General features: G+C 44.4%; 1 protein-coding gene across 3 annotated transcripts in view; it reads right to left on the bottom strand.

The window, feature by feature from the left end:
- LOC147465574 (3-hydroxyisobutyryl-CoA hydrolase 1-like) overlaps nt 1-18,587 on the bottom strand; it is a 30,408-nt gene that overhangs the window by 11,010 nt on the left and 811 nt on the right. For 2 of the 3 annotated variants that reach the window (XM_086520615.1, XM_086520612.1), the window contains exons 2-6: nt 16,915-16,995; nt 16,725-16,793; nt 16,586-16,649; nt 16,344-16,423; nt 16,181-16,264 (exon numbers count right to left, since the gene is read on the bottom strand). In XM_086520615.1, the coding sequence (XP_086376741.1) occupies nt 16,181-16,264; nt 16,344-16,423; nt 16,586-16,649; nt 16,725-16,793; nt 16,915-16,995 (378 nt within the window). Of the gene's footprint in view, nt 1-16,180; nt 16,265-16,343; nt 16,424-16,585; nt 16,650-16,724; nt 16,794-16,888; nt 16,996-18,587 lie in introns of all 3 variants that reach the window. The other variant, XM_086520617.1, reaches the window with a different exon arrangement.

Below are 18,587 nucleotides of genomic sequence, written 5' to 3'. Positions count from 1 at the left end.
AGGAACTCGACGAAACCAAAGAGGGAGGACGCCTTGAAGATGGAGAAATTCAGGAGGTTCTCTCCAAAACGCAAAAGAAGATGGATGAGGCTGAAAAATGGATTGAAGTTGTCAAGAAGGGAAAGGGCAAGGAAATCCCGACTACACTTGACATCATCAACAAGACACTTGAAGAGGAACAACGAAGAAGGGTACGCGCTCTACACGTGAGAGTGACCGGCCTAAAAGATTCAGATAAGGTGGACCAAGAGGTGAAGAGCCTCATGTCCATGATGGGGGTGGAGAAGCCCTCGCACACACAAGCTTGGAGAGTGGGCAAGAAGAGTGAAGGTAATGGGGAGAGTTCAAAAGGACGGGCTCTCATTTTGCGCTTTCCCTCCATGGAAGAAAAGAAAGACTTTTTAAAGAAGAGGCCAACCCTCAAGAAAACAGGTATCTTTTTAGCAGATGATCTTACGCTCTCACAGCTTGCACATATGAGAGAGGTCATGCCAGAGATTATAGCAACAAGGGAGAAGGGAAAGTTAGCTTTTTACAGAAATGGACGAGTAGTGATTACAGAGCACCGCTCTACATGACGGTGCGAGACCTATGGGACCACTCTCAGGATGGCGGTTTGGAACTGTAATGGTTCGTATAGACTTGATGTGGGGGCCTTTGAGGATAGCTTCAGAGACAGAGACATTGTTTTCTACTCAGAGACTCATCAGGCTCCAGGACAGTTGATGCCGCACATATCAAGATACAGATGGGAGACAGCTTGCCGGACAAGCACCAGATTTGCGCATGGGACTAGAGGATCAGGAGGTGCAGCAGTTCTTTTCAGAGAGGAACTCCAACCACTACTGCACATAGTTCGGAGAGATGATCAGGCCAGATACTTGTGGGTGAGACTGAGGGCAGAGACTGGACGTTTCTTGTACATCGCCATATGCTATTTTCCTCCCAGCACTTCAGTATATGCTTCACCCAGAGGACAGTCTCCTTACTCTGTACTTGATGATGATATTTGGGAGTTCTCCAGAGATGGAGACATCATACTCCTGGGGGATTTCAATGCCCATACAGGTAGCTCACAGACGGTCTTCTATGACACCTCAGAGGAGATGCTTAGAGAGCTAGAGCCAGAGGAGATGGGACTTGAGAGATGCTCACACGATAGAGAGCATACAGAGTATGGGAGATACCTGAGGGAGATGAAGACTACTCACAGTTTAGCCATACTGAATGGCTTACCGACTTTCCCATTGTCTACAAGTTTTACTTGTTTTCCACACAAGCATGGGTCCAGCACTGTAGACTATGTTCTGACACATCTGAGCTTTATCTCTCACATTCAGGATTTCACAATGGGGCCCACGCCTGTAGGGATAGCAGTAGATCATGCACTTTTGACATTATCAGTCTCCTTTGAGTACAGTACATCTCAGGCCTCATGGGGTGGTAGACATCCACGCTATACTTTTACACCAGAGACTGACTCAGTCTATGCAGAGGAGATACGTAGGCTTTTATGCACATCAGAGCCAGTATACACAGTGGAGGAGATCACATCTATGCTGACAGTGACATTACATGGGGCAACGACAGAGGCATACCCACACACTCAGCCTGGTCAGAGATGTCGTTCTGGGCACATGCCTCAGAACAGCTGGTATGATGAGGAGTGTCGATGTCACGTGACACATCCAGCCCTATGTGTCCGTGGACAAGCTACACCACACCAGGGTTCAGTCAGTTCAGTCAAGTCTAGATTAGCAGTGATCTAGCACTTTTGTGAGTCTATTCGTAGACCGTGCACGCCCAGTCACTTAGCATAGATGCATATCCTCCAGTTGCACACAGCATGATCATCGGAATTCCCATCAGAATCCATTAGCATCAGTTAGGGGAATTTTCCAGTGCATTTAGCCTATTTTCCTATTTATTGGTATTTTCACTTATTATTTTTAAGTGACTTTCCAACAAAAGTAGGTAGGGCAATTTTGCTAGGTTAATATATAAGCAAACCCAAGTTAGCACTTTCTGGCAGAAGAGGCAGCAAGAGCACCTTGCTCAACAGGCAACTTCTCAGCAAGACCAACCCCCGCGACTACTCTTGCGTTTTCTCCACAGAAGACCTAGCGTTTTTGCATCAGATCAGCCTTGGCGATTTGTGCACAGTAGATCAGCCCCGACGTCATCACGACACAGCAGATCAGACCCAGCGTCATCACGACACAACAGATCAGCCTAGCGTTTTTGCATTTGCAGAACCCCGGCGACAAAAGGACCAATTTCAGCACCTGGCGTTTTTGGATTTCAGCAGCAAATTAAGACCGGCATCATTCACCTAAAGTGTAGCAGATTCAGCTCGTAAAGACCATCAGTTTTCAGCCCTAAGAAACCTCATTTTTCAGCCAAGAAAACGCAGCCAAAACAGTCATTTTCAGCCACTGAAACAGTCCCGAAATTCAGCGATTAGAAGATCTCAGATTTCAGCCATCTTCGTCGTCGTCGTCGTCGTCGTCGTCGTCGTCGTCACCGTCGTCGTCGTCGGCATAGACCAAGTTGCATAGTCCATTGCATACGCATTGTACACCTTTGTGCAATCAAAGAATAGACCACTCTCGCCGACGAGAGTGGGGCCTTCGGAGGAGGGTTTTACAACCCCTCGGTGTCGTATCTCTTCTCTCTCCTCCTCTCAGTCTCATTCATTTGCACGCACAATATCCACTCACTTTGTTCGTGACCACAGCACTCTACAAGACGGAAAGCTCTCTCTTTCCCTAAAAGAACTAAAAGGAACCTTGAGCAATTTCATTCCGCTGCACCTAACAGTCGACAGAGTAGAGCTCAGATACAGCGCGAGCTTACATTGGGAGTGATCACCTATAGACAGTCTTGTATTGCTACACGACGACTAGTGCGACGGAAGAAGCAAGCTTTCTTGGTCCAGATGGAGCAAGATTTATATCAGCTCTTCCTTAGTAGAGATTCAGGAGAGGCTTGGTGTCTATTCCATGAGCAATCTCCCCCACCAGTGATTGCTTCTACAGAGATATGGGGGCAGTATGCAGCATCTTTATACACTGTACCTGGACAACCACCACTACCAGATCCACCACAGCCATGTCCGGCTACGAGCACCTTCTTTACCACTGAGATGGTAAAGGAGGCCATTGACAGGATGAAGACCAGACTGGCACAGGACCATGAGGGTTTGGTAGCAGAGCACATTATACATGCTGGGGATTTGTTGGCAGAGATGCTTGCACGGTTATTCAACCGTATCATGTGTGAGGGCTTCCCTGAGTCTTGGAGATTATCTACTATTGTACCTATCTTCAAGACAGGAGACCCCACAGTGCCGGGGAATTACCGTACTATCATGGTAGGACACACATTGGCACGTTTATATGCATCCATCCTTGAGCATAGGCTGAGCAGTTGGGCAGAGATTATGGACATACGGGCACCTGGGCAGGCTGGTTTCAGGAGGGGTTTCTCCACACTAGATCATGTCTTTACACTCAGAGCTATCATTGAGGAGGGTCGAGCACATGGTAGACGGATATACTGCAGCTTTGTGGATTTCCGCAAAGCTTTTGACACAGTACCGAGGGCCAAATTGATGCGCCGACTTATAGCATTGGGGGTACCCACAGTGTAACTAAGTCAGACTTTGTAAATAATTAATTTATTTACGAGAAAAGAATTATCTAATTAGTTTTGTGCACACCAAAATAGACCTAGCAGTTCTAAGGCCTCAAGTGAGCCTAAATGCGGGCCACAACACCTCAGAGGGACCTTAGCAGAAATTACCCTAAAGCCCTAGTGATTGGGAAATCGGGTCTTCAAAAAAGGGTAAGCTGTAGCCTCAGATTTTAGGCTCAGAAAAATACGCGCGTCAGTACAAGCACATGAATGAGATGGGGTCCTTAGAACAATGACCCTAAGGCTAATAAAGCTAATAAAGCCTTAGGGTAAGTTTCGTTAAATTAAATTTAACGGTCCGTGCCCTGGGCAAGCGGCCAGACAAGTGTGAACAGGTAAAGGCGGTGCAGTGCAAGTGCGGCATTGCGCCGGTAGACCTTTGGTGTTCTCATAAAAGAATCATTGGTAGCATTTGTTAGTTAGTTGCACATTTTTAATTAATGAGCTAGAAGTTTTTAAAGTCAAAAGTTGAATGGTTTTTAAGTTTTTAAAGTAAGTATGCCAAGTGGCACACTTACCAATGCAAACTAACTCTCTCACTCTCTCACACCCTCTCTCTCTTCCTAGCGCCCCCTCTCCCTGATGGCTATTTAGGAGCCCCCCCTCCCCCATTTTCAGGGCTGGCAGTGCACCTACCCCCCCTAATGTGAGCGTGCTCTACGCGGTGGAGCCCTCCATTGAAGCTTGAGAGCAACCCCTTGCGACATATGTGGTAGCCTTGTGCTCCCATTGTCAAGAACAAGGGATTTCACAGTCATAGACACCTTCTGGTGAAGTTTCATCACAAGAAGCTGCCGTAGACGCTCTCTTAGCAGAGTGCGGCTGCTGTAATTCTCTGTTTTCAGCCCCTAATCACCTCGATTAGAGCTGTTTTCAGCAGATCAGCCATAGAAATTCTCTTCTCTCTCCTTATCCTAAGTCTACATCAAGTTTGGAGCGATTCCTTCGCGAAGAAGACCTCTGTTTTGGCGTAGGGGTGTGCACAGGTAAGAATTTCAGGTTATGTGCAGAAAATTACAGCAAGCACGTGCGTGTGCATTTTGCTTGTTTCTCTTTTGTGTTCGATGCATGAATGAATGAGCATGAAGGCAACACATAACGGAAGATGGACTCTCCTCTGTGAGAGCTTCCGATGAGCTGTTTCGGAAGATAGACTCTCTTTTCGAGAGCTTCCAACCAGTCTCGCAGAAGAGGGGAAATCCCCTAAGCAGTAAGAAAGTGGAAACACTTTCTCAGTCAGTAGTCATAACAGAACAGAAGAAAGAATAGAGGACGGGCGTATGCCCCGTTCCTGTGCTTGTAAAGATTCTCCCTTAGTAATAAAGATATTCTCTTTATGGGGGGGAGGCAGCCCATCTTCTGGTCCCCAATGGAGTGTCAAGTTTTCTCTCTCCCTCTAATTCTCTTGAGTATTTGAAGTGCAATTAAACGTCAGTTTACGCTTCCGTATTTTTGTGACAGTGGTATCAGAGAAAGGTCCTCTCTCTCTTCCTGAAGGGATTGACGACTCTTGGCAGACAGCAGAAATGGAAGGACGCGAGATAGAGTTCTCTCTCCTTCAACAGCAGGTGGAAGAGTTGCAGAAAGCTCTCTCCCATCCAGAAGTCCAAAAGATTCTCCATACTCTTGAAAAAGGGAAGGAGAAAATGCCGATGGGGTCGGGAGAAATCCCGCAGAACCCAAAGGCGCCACAACCAAGAAAAGATCCTTTGATTGGAACTTCCCGCATGCACGAGAGGCAGAAGAAACCTCCAGAACGTCATGTGCGGTTTAATCCAAAAGTTCAAGAGCAGGATCCCCCTGATTCCCCTCAGTTCTCTTTCATGAAGGATCTGGATGACATAGTTGCTCCGGAAGACATGTTTCTCGACGATCCGTCCCAGCAAGAAGTGCATTCAAGGGAAAGGACTCCTGTCCACAAGGAGTCTAAGCATAGAAAGAAGGAGCACCATAAGAAGAAACACCATAGGCAGAAAACATTCAAGTCGGGAGATAGAGATGTGAAATTCGACACCTACAATGGACGGCGTGATAATGACAAAGCTTTGGCTTTCATCCGCCAATTTGAAGTTGCATTTGCTGAAGGGAATTTTAAAGAAAGATCCAAGCTTTGCCATGTTAGTTTGTACCTAAAAGGCACCGCCAGCATTTGGTGGTTAACCCTTATCCTGGAAGATCACAAACCCCAAGATTGGACTGCCTTCAAGAAGGAGTTCTACGCACAATTCCTTCCTCCAGACTATGAGGAAGAGGTAAAGAAAGAATGGGATCGACTTTCACAGTCAGAGAACGAAACTATTCCACGCTATGTGGATAGGTTTTGGGACGTTCTCTTCAAAAGTCACTCCATTCAAGAAGATTGACGATTCGGAGAAGATGCGCAAGTTTGAAGCAGGTTTGCATGAAGCCTTGCAAAAGGCTATGAAGCTTTACCCTCGAGGTAACTTGCAGATACTTATGGAATCAGCCCGCATAGCTGATGGAATACATGACAAGGGTACTCCCAAGAAGATGGAGCAAAGCACCTACCATGCTAAGCAGAAGGCTCTCCATGAGCAGCCTGCCTCTTCTACTTCTTCTCAAAAGAAGAAAAGAACCGCCTCCGAAGCAGAAGCAAAGCCAAATCAGCCCAAGAAAGGGAGATATCTCTCTCCTGCTGAGTTGCGAACATACATTAGTGAAGGAAGATGCTTCAAGTGCGGACAAGTTGGTCATATGAAGGGTGACTGTCCTACCAAACCTTCACAACCACCCTCTTCCAATGCAGTCCCAGATGTACAGGGAAATACAACCAAGGATGGAAAAGAAAGAGCTCTTCTCAAAGCATGGGGTAGTATCAACAACCAGCAGGCTCTTATTTTGTTTGACCCTGGTAGTACAGACAACTTCATCTCTACCAAGCTAGCTGACGACCTGAACTTGCAGCCCAATCGTTTTGGAGTCTCTATTCAAGCGCAATCTGCTTTTAAAGGGCACAACTCAAACTCTACTCCAATCATAGGGAAGTTGAATCTAAAGGTCGACGACTACAAGGATCAAGAGTCTTTCTTACTAGCTTCACTTGAAGGATGCGATGTTATCTTGGGAATGCCTTGGCACTACAAGATGCATCCCATTCCTGACTATGTTCAGAAAACCTTATCTTTTGCTCATAAAGGAAAGGAGTATCTTGTACTTGCAGATGCAGGTGATTGGCGTATTCCTATCGCCAATCACATTGCCATCAAGAAAGAAATGAAAAAGTGTGTTTCAGCGTAGTTGATTTTTGCAAGAGAGAGAGATGTGTCTGTTTCACAACTTTCTTCCTCTTTAGAGCAAAAAAGACTTAAGTTAATAGAAAGATATAAAGATTGTTTTGCAGATGAACTTCCAAATGAACTCCCACCTTCGCGACCTGAGGATCATACAATTGATTTGATCCCAAGAAGTTCTCCTCCAAATCAGCCCCCTTATCGAGTTAGTCTAATGCAGCAAGAGGAAATTCTCAAGCAGGTTAACGAACTTTTGGAGAAGGGCTTAATAAGGCCTAGTACTTCTCCATATTGTTCACTTGTCTTGCTAGTACAGAAAAAGGATGGCACATTCCGCATGTGCACAGACTATAGATCTCTAAACAAGATCACAATCAAGAATCGATTTCCAATCCCTCGGATTGACGACATTCTTGACAAGTTACAAGGAGCAAGTGTCTTTAGTCGTATAGACTTGAAGAGCGGTTATCATCAAATCCGCATAGCTCCTCAGGATGTGCATAAGACTTCATTTAGAACAACCTTCGGGTTGTATGAATTCTTAGTGATGCCTTTTGGACTCACTAATGCACCAGCTACATTCAACAGAATGATGGATAGAATCTTCCACTCATATAGAAGTTTTACAGGCGTTTTCTTTGATGACGTCTTAATCTTCTCAGAGTCGGAAGACGAACACTATAAGCATCTCGCCTTAGTGTTTGAAGAATTACGTAAACACAAATTATTTGTGAATGCTAAGAAGAGTGAATTCTTTTTAAAAGAAATCCACTATTTGGGCCATATAGTATCTCACAATCAGGTGAGAATGGACCCTGATAAGATTCAAGCAGTTGTAGAATGGCCTACGCCAACTACAGTACATGATGTACGAAGTTTCCTCGGCCTCTGTTCTTATTATCGGCGTTTCATTCGAGCTTTTGCCGCGATAGCAGGTCCCCTCCATGACCTGACAAAGAAGCGGATTCCATTCCATCGGGAGTCTGGACAAAAACAAGCTTTCGAAAAGCTTAAGTATCTACTCAGTCACGGACCTCTTCTCACCGTCCCTGATCTTCGCAAACCTTTCGAGGTATACTGCGATGCATCTGGAGATTGTGTAGGAGCAGTTTTGAACCAAGAGGGTCACGCGATAGCCTATGAAAGTCGGCGCCTTAAAGATGCAGAGTTGCATGTCTCCATATACGAGAAAGAGCTAATGGCAGTCGTTCATGCTCTTTCCATTTGGAAACACTATCTATTAGGAGCTGATTTTATTATCAAGACGGATCATCAAAGTCTTCGCTAGTTCCGCACACAAAGAAAGTTATCAGAAAAGTAGATGACATGGGCCAACTTTCTTTCAATGTTTCATTTTCAGATTTTACACACTTCTGGAACAAGAATGCAGTTGCAGATGCTCTCTCCAGGCGTCCAAAGATCAATGCACTAACAACAATTTATCATGAGGAACTAGAATCTCTCAGCGAGATGTATCCTCAAGATCCAGACTTCGCCACAATTTGGGCAGATCTTCAAGCTGGTCACTCAAAGCCACCTTATTGTATCAATGATAATACACTCTATCGTCAACAAGCAATATGCATAGCTCAACCCTTACGACAAAAGGTGATGGATGAAGCACATAATTCTCCTTATGCCGGGCATCGGGGAATTGCTTCCACCACTAGTGTCCTCGAAAGGCATTTCTTTTGGCCAACACTCCATGCGGACATTGAAAAATATGTACGTAAGTGTTTAGTCTGCCAAAAGGTAAAATATGACAGACATAAAGTTTATGGCAAGCTTCAGCCGCTCCCTGTGCCTAACACGCCATGGGAAAGTATTGCCATGGATTTTATTACGGATCTTCCTCGATTCAAGAATGGAAATGATGCAATCTGGACTATAGTAGACAGATTCAGTAAGCAAGCCCATTTTCTTCCAGTAAAGAAGACGATCAAAGCTGATCACATGGCTAGAATATTTCTAGCTCAGATTTTTAAACACCATGGATTGCCAAAGACTATTGTCAACGATAGAGATCCCCGCATGACTAGTCTATTTTGGAAAGCATTGTTCGAAAACTTGGGAACTAAGCTTGATTTTTCATCAGCTTATCATCCTCAAACAGATGGTCAAAGCGAAATCGCTAATGCCACTGTTTTAGATCTCCTCAAGTGCTATGTTTCGGAACGACAATCCGAATGGGAACAGTACTTACCAATAGTTGAGTTTGCGTATAATAATACCATACATTCCTCAACTGGTAAAGCCCCTTTCGAAATTATTTATGGGAAGCCACTCTTACTTCCTATTATGGTGACCAAAGAAAACATCTTCGCCGCAGATGAATTTGTGCGCAATATTGATATTGCCCATCAACAAGTAAAGCAAGCGATTCTTCGTACTCAAGAGCAACAGAAGAGAAAAGCAGACAAGCACAAAAGGAATCTCAATCTTGAAAAAGGACAATATGTCCTGCTTCGGTTTGAGAAAGCTAGATTGAAAAAGCGGGTCGGCAAAGGAAAAGTTGTCAAACTTTACCATAGATTTTACGGCCCTTTCAAAATTACAGATAAAGTCAATGATGTGACTTTCAGATTGGATTTGCCTTCTAACTGGCGCATCCACAATGCTTTTCATGTCAGTCTCCTCCGACCATATGTTGGACCTCCTCCAGTGGCGCCCGTACAAGAAGATCCTCCAGAAGTCGAAGAGACTGAGGAAATCCTTCAACCTGAACAGATAATACACCACTCGGAGAGACAACTCAAGTCGGGGAGTCTATATCGAAAGTATTTAGTAAAGTTCAAGAATTACACTCCTTTAGATGCAAAGTGGATGACTGAGTCCGATCTCAAGGACTACCCTGACATCTTGCACACTTATGTTGACACTCTACACTTGAGGTCAACTGTTTAGAACCAAGAGGGATGTAACTAAGTCAGACTTTGTAAATAATTAATTTATTTACGAGAAAAGAATTATCTAATTAGTTGTGTGCACACCAGAATAGACCTAGCAGTTCTAAGGTCTCAGGTGAGCCTAAATGCGGGCCACAACACCTCAGAGAGACCTTAGCAGAAATTACCCTGAAGCCCTAGTGATTGGGAAATCGGGTCTTCAAAAAAGGGTAAGCTGTAGCCTCAGATTTTAGGCTCAGAAAAATACGCGCGTCAGTACAAGCACATGAATGAGATGGGGTCCTTAGAACAGTGACCCTAAAGCTAATAAAGCTAATAAAGCCTTAGGGTAAGTTTCGTTAAATTAAATTTAACGGTCCATGCCCTGGGCAGGCGGCCGGACAAGTGTGAACAGGTAAAGGCGGTGCAGTGCAAGTGCGGCATTGCGTCGGCAGACCTTTGGTGTTCTCATAAAAGAATCATTGGTAGCATTTGTTAGTTAGTTGCACATTTTTAATTAATGAGCTAGAAGTTTTTAAAGTCAAAAGTTGAATGGTTTTTAAGTTTTTAAAGTATGTGTGCCAAGTGGCACACTTACCAATGCAAACTAACTCTCTCTCACTCTCACTCACCCTCTCTCTCTCTTCCTAGCGCCCCCTCTCCTTGATGGCTATTTAGGAGCCCCCCCTCCCCCATTTTCAGGGCTGGCAGTGCACCTACCCCCCCTAATGTGAGCGTGCTCTACGCGGTGGAGCCCTCCATTGAAGCTTGAGAGCAGCCCCTTGCGACATATGTGGTAGCCTTGTGCTCCCATTGTCAAGAACAAGGGATCTCACAGTCATAGACACCTTCTGGTGAAGTTTCATCGCAAGAAGTTGCCGTAGACGCTCTCTTAGCAGAGTGCGGCTGCTGTAATTCTCTGTTTTCAGCCCCTAACACCTCGATTAGGGCTGTTTTCAGCAGATCAGACATAGAAATTCTCTTCTCTCTCCTTATCCTAAGTCTACATCAAGTTTAGCGCGATTCCATCGCGAAGAAGACCTCTGTTTTGGCGTAGGGGTGTGCACAGGTAAGAATTTCAGGTTATGTGCAGAAAATTACAGCAAGCATGTGCGTGTGCATTTTGCTTGTTTCTCTTTTGTGTTTGATGCATGAATGAATGAGCATGAAGGCAACACATAACGGAAGATGGACTCTCCTCTGTGAGAGCTTCCGATGAGCTGTTTCGGAAGATAGACTCTCTTTTCGAGAGCTTCCAACCAGTCTCGCAGAAGAGGGGAAATCCCCTAAGCAGTAAGAAAGTGGAAACACTTTCTCAGTCAATAGTCAAAACAGAACAGAAGAAAGAATAGAGGACGGGCGTATGCCCCGTTCCTGTGCTTGTAAAGATTCTCCCTTAGTAATAAAGATATTCTCTTTATGGGGGGGGGGGGGGGGGGGGGGGCAGCCCATCTTCTGATCCCCAATGGAGTGTCAAGTTTTCTCTCTCCCTCTAATTCTCTTGAGTATTTGAAGTGCAATTAAACGTCAGTTTACACTTCCGTATTTTTGTGACACACAGAGCTGATATGGGGGATTATGGCATTGTACAGTTCAGTGATGGGCCATGTACGCACATCAGAGGGGATATCTGACATAGTTCACTCCACTATCGGAGTGAAACAGGGATGCCCACTATCCTCTACTTTATTTGGTATGTATGTTGATGAGGTCTCTGATTATATTGACAGAGGAGGAGATAGAGGTGCTCAGCTTGCTGGGACATGGATCCCTCTTTTATTATATGCTGACAATATCGTGTTGATATAAGACTCACCAGAGGGTATGCAGAGACATTTCGACACATTGCATAGTTTTGCAGAGGATAGTGGATTGTCTGTCAACCTTGGTAAAACCAAGGTCATGGTATTTAATACCACGCCACAGTGGGTTAGGAGATCAGCACCTACTTTCACATATGGGCAAGACAATATGGAGTACACTGATGCATAGACGTATCTTGGGGTGGTCTTTAGTGGACCGAGGTTCACACTGAAAGTGGCAGCAGACACTAGACTGACTCGTGCCTATGCAGCCCTAGGCGGTTTAGAGAGGATTTGTTCGCAGGTTCAGTTCCAGGAACCTCGAACAAAGCTATGGCTTTTCGACACTTTCGCTTCAGTTATGCACTACGGGGTTCAGGTTTGGGGGCAGTCTGTTGATAGTGCTGGATGGAGTAATATGGAGAGACCCTTGATATCTATGATTTCTAGGCTGATTAGAGCCAAGGCCTCAGTCCCACATGACATCATACAAGCGGAGCTGGCTGCCCCACCTATGGAGGTTGAGGCTCTCACCAGATCAGTATCATTTGTACACAGCTTATGGGACACCACCAGGGACAGGTATGCCACGCTTGCTCTTGAGTCATCTAGACAGCTGGCATTACAGGGAGATACATCATGTTGGTATGCACAAATGAGCTCATGGTTTCAGAGGCACGGTTTCAACATGGACAGGCTGCCCCCTTTCCAGTATTCTCTTGATGCACCATCTTTGGCTCTTACACGGATGGAGACTACCAGACTCATTCGGCAGGATCTTATCCAGCTTGATAGCAAGAGGACATGGATAGAGCCAGCACGGGAGTTGGGTACGAAGAGGGTTTTCTATAGAGAGCATCTTCTCCAACTCACGACACACGGATTTATCACACGGCCCAGTTACATGGACACACATCTATCTCATGGGTTACGATGTGCTATAGGCAAGATTCGCACATCTTCACACCAGCTTGGGATTGAGACAGGTAGATTCAGAGGCATACCAACAGACAGTAGGATATGTCAGTTATGCCATGCAGAGCCAGAGCCAGAGCCAGAGACAGAGTTTCACTACATATGTCGCTGCACAGTCTACTATGAGATACGGGGACGCTTTCATTGTTTATTCAGAGATGGTTTTGACTCGCTAGATAGAGTCATGAGATATCAGGATCAAAGATGTCTCGGGTTATTCCTACTTGAGATACAAAGACATAGAGACGCTCTATTGAGTGGGCAAAGACAGAGACAGTCCCAGAGACGCATCTCAGATTTCTTCAGTCTGAGTACCACAGAGGCAGAGGGGACACCACCATCACAGAGCTCGGTTCCCACCCATACACACACCAGCGGTACTCTCATTGATCGAGCTATAGAGTTAGGGAGATCGAGACGACAGCGACTGATGAGGAGGGGAGCCACGCAGCACCGGCGGAGATTGCGGCAGAGGATCCACAGGATTCTAGCACGACACCCAGAGTGTCGATCAGGATAGGCTTCATGCTACTGTTATATTGTATCATGGTGACATTTATCCCCACTTTGTACCTTTATGGCATGATACCATTGATCAGCCAACCAGCCACCCATAGGAGTCGGTAGCACTCCTATCAGTTTCCTTGTTTGTAGTTTTCTTTGTTTGTACCCAGACTTGGTACTAGACTCATCATTGTAATCAGTTGGTCTCATAGGTCATTTTGGCCTTTTGTAGACGTTAATATATCATTTCATTTCTCTCTCTCTCTCTCTCTCTCTCTCTCTCTCTCTCTCTCTCTCTCTCTCTCTCTCTCTCAAGCCAAGAGGCCACCGTGGGGAGAAAATGGCAAAGTCAAGGCTATGCCGGAGGAAGGAAAATTGATGGCAAGGCTATGTTGAAGGAGAGCCAAACTTCTCTCTCTCTCTCTCTCTCTCTCTCTCTCTCTCTCTCTCTCTCTCTCTCTCATTGCACAATGTACTATGAGATACGGGGACGTTTACACTATTTATTCAGAGAGGGTTTCGCTCCTTTCTCTAGGGGCATGAGTTATGAGGATCAAAGATGTCTTGGGCTATATCTACTTGAGCTACACAGATATAGAGACACTTTACTGGGGAGAGCTAGAGAGAGAGACAGTCCCAGAGACGGATTACAGATTACTTCACTAGATATGGGACAGCCAGAGGAGCAGCCATCACTGCAAAGCTAGGCCCCCACTCATTCGACCACTACCGGCACTCTCATCGATCGAGCACTGGAGCTACGGAGATCCAGTGGTAAGTGTCTGTCCACCCAAGATGGTGGTGTCTTCTCTAGGAATGTTGGAATCCCATATGCCATAAGCATGGCCATATCTCGTGTGAATTCCACTGATGAGTGCATAGGTGTGTCCATAGCAAACCACAAGTCACCACCCGCTCTGGAGTGCGCAACCACCGCGAGCGATAGCTGGAATAAATGGATCTCCCAAGCATCAAGGAATAGGATCTCACGTCGTCGCTATAGAAGGTACCATTTCCAAAGCTGTAGCAATCCACAATAACCGCTCAGACAACCACTGGATGGTGTCCTGACGAGCAATGGAGTGATCGACCACGCAAGAGGCAAAAAATTCAGCCTGCTGTCCGCCCAAAAAACGTTGCAAAGGGTGCTGAAAACACTGTTGTAACAGAGATTTCAGTGTGCCTGTACGCCACCGATCGGTACAAGAGCGTCGCAGAGGTTCCAATGAGGGGGTCCTCGCACTTCTCAGCCGTCGAGGGGCTGAAAACAGAGAAAAAAACAGCAAGGAATAAGTGCCAGAAAACTGCTGGTTGGGTATAGATACCTGACAATGGCGTAGATCTGCAAATTCCACGCAGTGTAAAAGACTCCCGTGAGTGCCTTAGCCACTCCCGTGTATGCAAAGGCTTAGCGTTTGCGGAAAACACAGCAACCTCAGAAAATGCAGCTACTTCTGAAAACACAAATCTGTTCCAAAAAACAGAAGGCTGATTTGATGCCTTGGGGTGCGTTTCTCTGCAAAGAGGGGGCGCCAAGAGAGGAAAGAGTGATCCATGCCTTTAGATGCAAAAACACAAGGCTGGTTTGCAGAAAACACTTAAGGACTCAAAAAACGCTAGGCTATTGCAAAAATGCTAGGGTGTTTTGCAATTTTCCTGCAACAAAGAGCAGAATTGCTAGCGCTAGGCCTCCAGAGTCCAAAGTGAAATCGATGATGATTCTCACAAAACGCTGGCTGTTGTGATCCCTTGGGAGTACCTGATGCGGAAGGTTCCTTGATGGAGCGATTTCATGTGTGCGTTGTTAAAAAAATGAGGTTTTAATTTTTTTAATGTGTTTCACAAAATTGTTCGTAAATGTCTTCAATTTCATGTCTATTAGATCATTCGCCGTCATAATGTCTTCTATTTCAGTAATGTCTTTTGAATCATTTTAAGCATGATGCTCCCCGCACACTTTTATGGCATAGCCTATCAAGCAAGACTAGTTTATGCAGTCCTACGAAGGTGAAACGGTCTGGAGGCTGGGGAAGCACCCTAGTTTGAGGGTTAGGGAACTTTGCACTTATGCCGAGACCCTAAGCTGTGCAAAAACCCTCCTGAAATAAAGGTTCCTATAGCTTTGTATCTTGACAAGTAACAGTTTTGCAATCCATCTGCAATGAAAGCTGATACAAAAGTAGGGATAAAAGGCATTACAAGACCAGCTAAAAAGTCACAATAATTGACAACTCAGCTTACCCTCATGAATGAACAAGTGCACCTTAGGATCAACAAAGCAGTAAAAGATTTAGCCGTCATAGCAGAGCTCTGTGAATTGTGCACTTATCACAACTCTGCTTGTGCAAGCTTGGCTAAGCCTTAAGGCCTGATGTTTTCACCATCTGAAAGGATCTATGAGTCCATCTACACATGTTTGCAATGTAAGAGGTTTCCACCGAGATCTGTTGGATCCAACTCCACACACTCAAGTCAGAAAAACAAGCAATCTCATGATGCTTGCTCTAGATGGACAAGCCCGAGGATCACCCTCAATCACATTCATGTATCATGATTGTAAATGTAAGAGGATTTCACAGAGATCTGTTCAATCTGCCAACCCTTAGAACAGTCACCATCTGTACGATGCCTTCATACCTCCTCCCAAAACGAGCTCTAATGTCCATAATTGGTAGCAATGTTTCAAGGCAGAAGCACACCAGCAAGACGCTTGTTGTTATAAAAAATACTGTGATTCTTCCTTCTGCACTTTGCCTTTTCGAAAAATTATCAACCCTTAATTTCAAACAGCTTGGGAGAATATCACAATTTTGGAAATACAATCATTATCTCAAGCATTGAATCTACCACTTCATTTTGAAATGCAAGAATTCAATAAGTCCTTTAAGCATTACTCACATCTCCATTCAAAATACAATAATCACACAATTCCACCTACACATCTCTCATTATAAGATACCTGTTAGGCAATGACTAGAAGCTGCAACACATGAAGGACAAAAATGACATGGTCCCAACTTTAATGAGTCGCTGAGGCTGGTAGATAATAAACAGAGAGAGAACATACTGTCTTCTCTGTCACAACTCTAATAGCTCCATGAATAGAAACGCCAGCACCTCCTCCCATCACAATCCCATCTAAAAGGGCCACCTAACACACACGGCCAAAACAGTAAGGTTGGCATTCAAGTGACATATCGTGCTCACATTATGCATAGTTCCAAACTTACATAAGGTTTCTTACAGGTTCCTATGATGTAATTCAGTGTATACTCAGTGTAGAAGTAGTTGGAGGCTTGGCTGTACTGTCCTGATCAATACAGCCATATTCATGAATGTCAGCAATGCAATATTCCTAGCCCAAAGTCATCAAGGAGGTTATGAATGAGTGAACAGAAACTAATTTCATTAGTACAAACTCCAACAATGCTTGTTTTGAAAAACAAAATACAAGATCAGTGTGAAGAAATGCCTGCATTTCCATAGTGGTAAGTTGCTGCAACATCACCTCCGGCACAGAAAGCTCTCCCAGCTCCCTAAATTTTATAAAACAACTGTAAGCCACCTCCAGCAAGTCTGACGTCCAGTTCAGATAATTGCTTTGTAGGTACCTTCATAATGATCAAGGAAACCCCATTGTCAATCTCCCACATTTCATAGAGTCCCTTCAAGTGTTCTACCTGTAGAGACAAGTTCCATAGGGCCATAAGTAACTTCCAAAAATCTAACATTATGCTCTTTTAAGTACATCCATAAATGGGCTTCATTTATGTACAAAGAGAGGTCAGTTTGCGTCAAAACCATCCAGTGTGAAAGAGCATTCAACTGCTTCTGCCTGTTCAGAATTACTACCCTTGCCCAGCCACATTCTTCAATTAGGATCTGCAAAAGAACAAAAATTGCCCTTTTCATTATAAAGAATGCAATTAGGTCTCCCCAATCTCGGAAAAATAAAAAGTCTTTCAAAGCATATTAAGTGCGTAGGTGAAGGGTGTCTAGAAAATGAAAAGAAGGATGAAAGTGAAAAGTCAAAAGACATACGAAGGTGGAAAGTCAAAAGACCTTTTGTGTCCATATAAAGAGGTGATCGACTTCACATTGTATATTTATGTTTCTCTTCTCCTTTATTTTCCCTTAAGCGTTTTCTTCTCTTTAAGGTATCCTTTCTCTCTTTAAGGAGACCAACCACCAGCACAGGGTTGTACCCGCATTCATACCAGAGGCACCCTCATTGACAGGGCGATTGAGCTCGAGAGATCGAGACGACCACGACCGAGACACAGGAGCACACTACATCGACGGAGACTCCAACAGAGGATCAGAGGCATTCTAGCACGACACCCAGATTGTCATTGAGGGCCTTTTATACATTTTCACATCTCATATTTCACACTTCATTTCAGTTTTCATTTTCACTTTCAGTACTTTTTGTACTTGTACTTCAGACATTGTATTAGATTCACCACTTTGTATCTGATGGTCTCATAGGTCATTTTGGCCTTTTGAAGACGTTAATATATCATTTCATTTCTCTCTCTCTCTCTCTCTCTCTCTCTCTCTCTCTCTCTCTCTCTCTCTCTCTCTCTCGCAAAGTTGTATTCGCCCTTCTCACGTCCAGCTGATATTATTGCAAATCTACTTGCTTCCTCATCGCTTGTTGCTGCGTGCTATAGACTAGTGCATCGCTTTTGTTGTTATTGAGGGAATCTTTGAATTAGGAATACCTTTTAATTTTTTTGAAGCCATTAGGAATACCTTTTTTAATAAGAGGAGCCATTTTTCACAAAATACGCAAATACATATTTTACGTGCAATGTTCCATAGCATCAAAACTTTAATTCCAATACCAAAGCTCCTTCGGGGCTTCATTAAACTCCTTACAAACTAGCAATCACCTTTTTCTTTACACCCATATTCAAAACATAACAGCAAGAAAGTGATGTTATTAAGACAACACTCTTGAAGAAAAATAACTTTTTGTTCCACTCCCTGGCCTTAACAGCTCAAATGAACCCATAAGCTAGAAAAGCAAATAACTTAAGAGCTAAGGCCGAGGAAAAGGCCACCAAGAAAGCTCCTTTGACACTTGTTAGCAGAGGCTTCCACGACAGTCTCTACTAAATTATCAAGCATCTCACTTCAACAAGTACGATGGTAATATGGAATCAACTATTGTGTATGTATGGTTAGATCATTCTAATGCCTGCTTTATGCTTTTAGTGTTTGGCATCTATGCCTCTACCTAGTGATGCCATTCTAGGGAATCAGGGGTGAGATACAAGTTAAGGCATGATGATGCTCATGTTGAGGTCGATCAAAATCCCTCTCACCTACTATTGGCGCTTCATCTCATGACTGTGTTGCTTCATTTCCACAAGTGGAGATTTGTTGACCCCAAGGTGGTAAGGTACATAATGTTCATTATGTGCTGGGAACATAAGGTACGCAATACTAAATGGTGTGAGTTTTAAGAT

This window comes from Adiantum capillus-veneris, chromosome 1 (genome assembly GCF_014529385.1).
Source record: "Adiantum capillus-veneris isolate H3 chromosome 1, ASM1452938v2, whole genome shotgun sequence".
In the NCBI taxonomy this organism is placed as follows: Eukaryota; Viridiplantae; Streptophyta; class Polypodiopsida; order Polypodiales; family Pteridaceae; genus Adiantum; species Adiantum capillus-veneris.
Note: the sequence above shows the minus strand (reverse complement) of the source record. Positions and strands in the feature narration are given on the sequence as shown.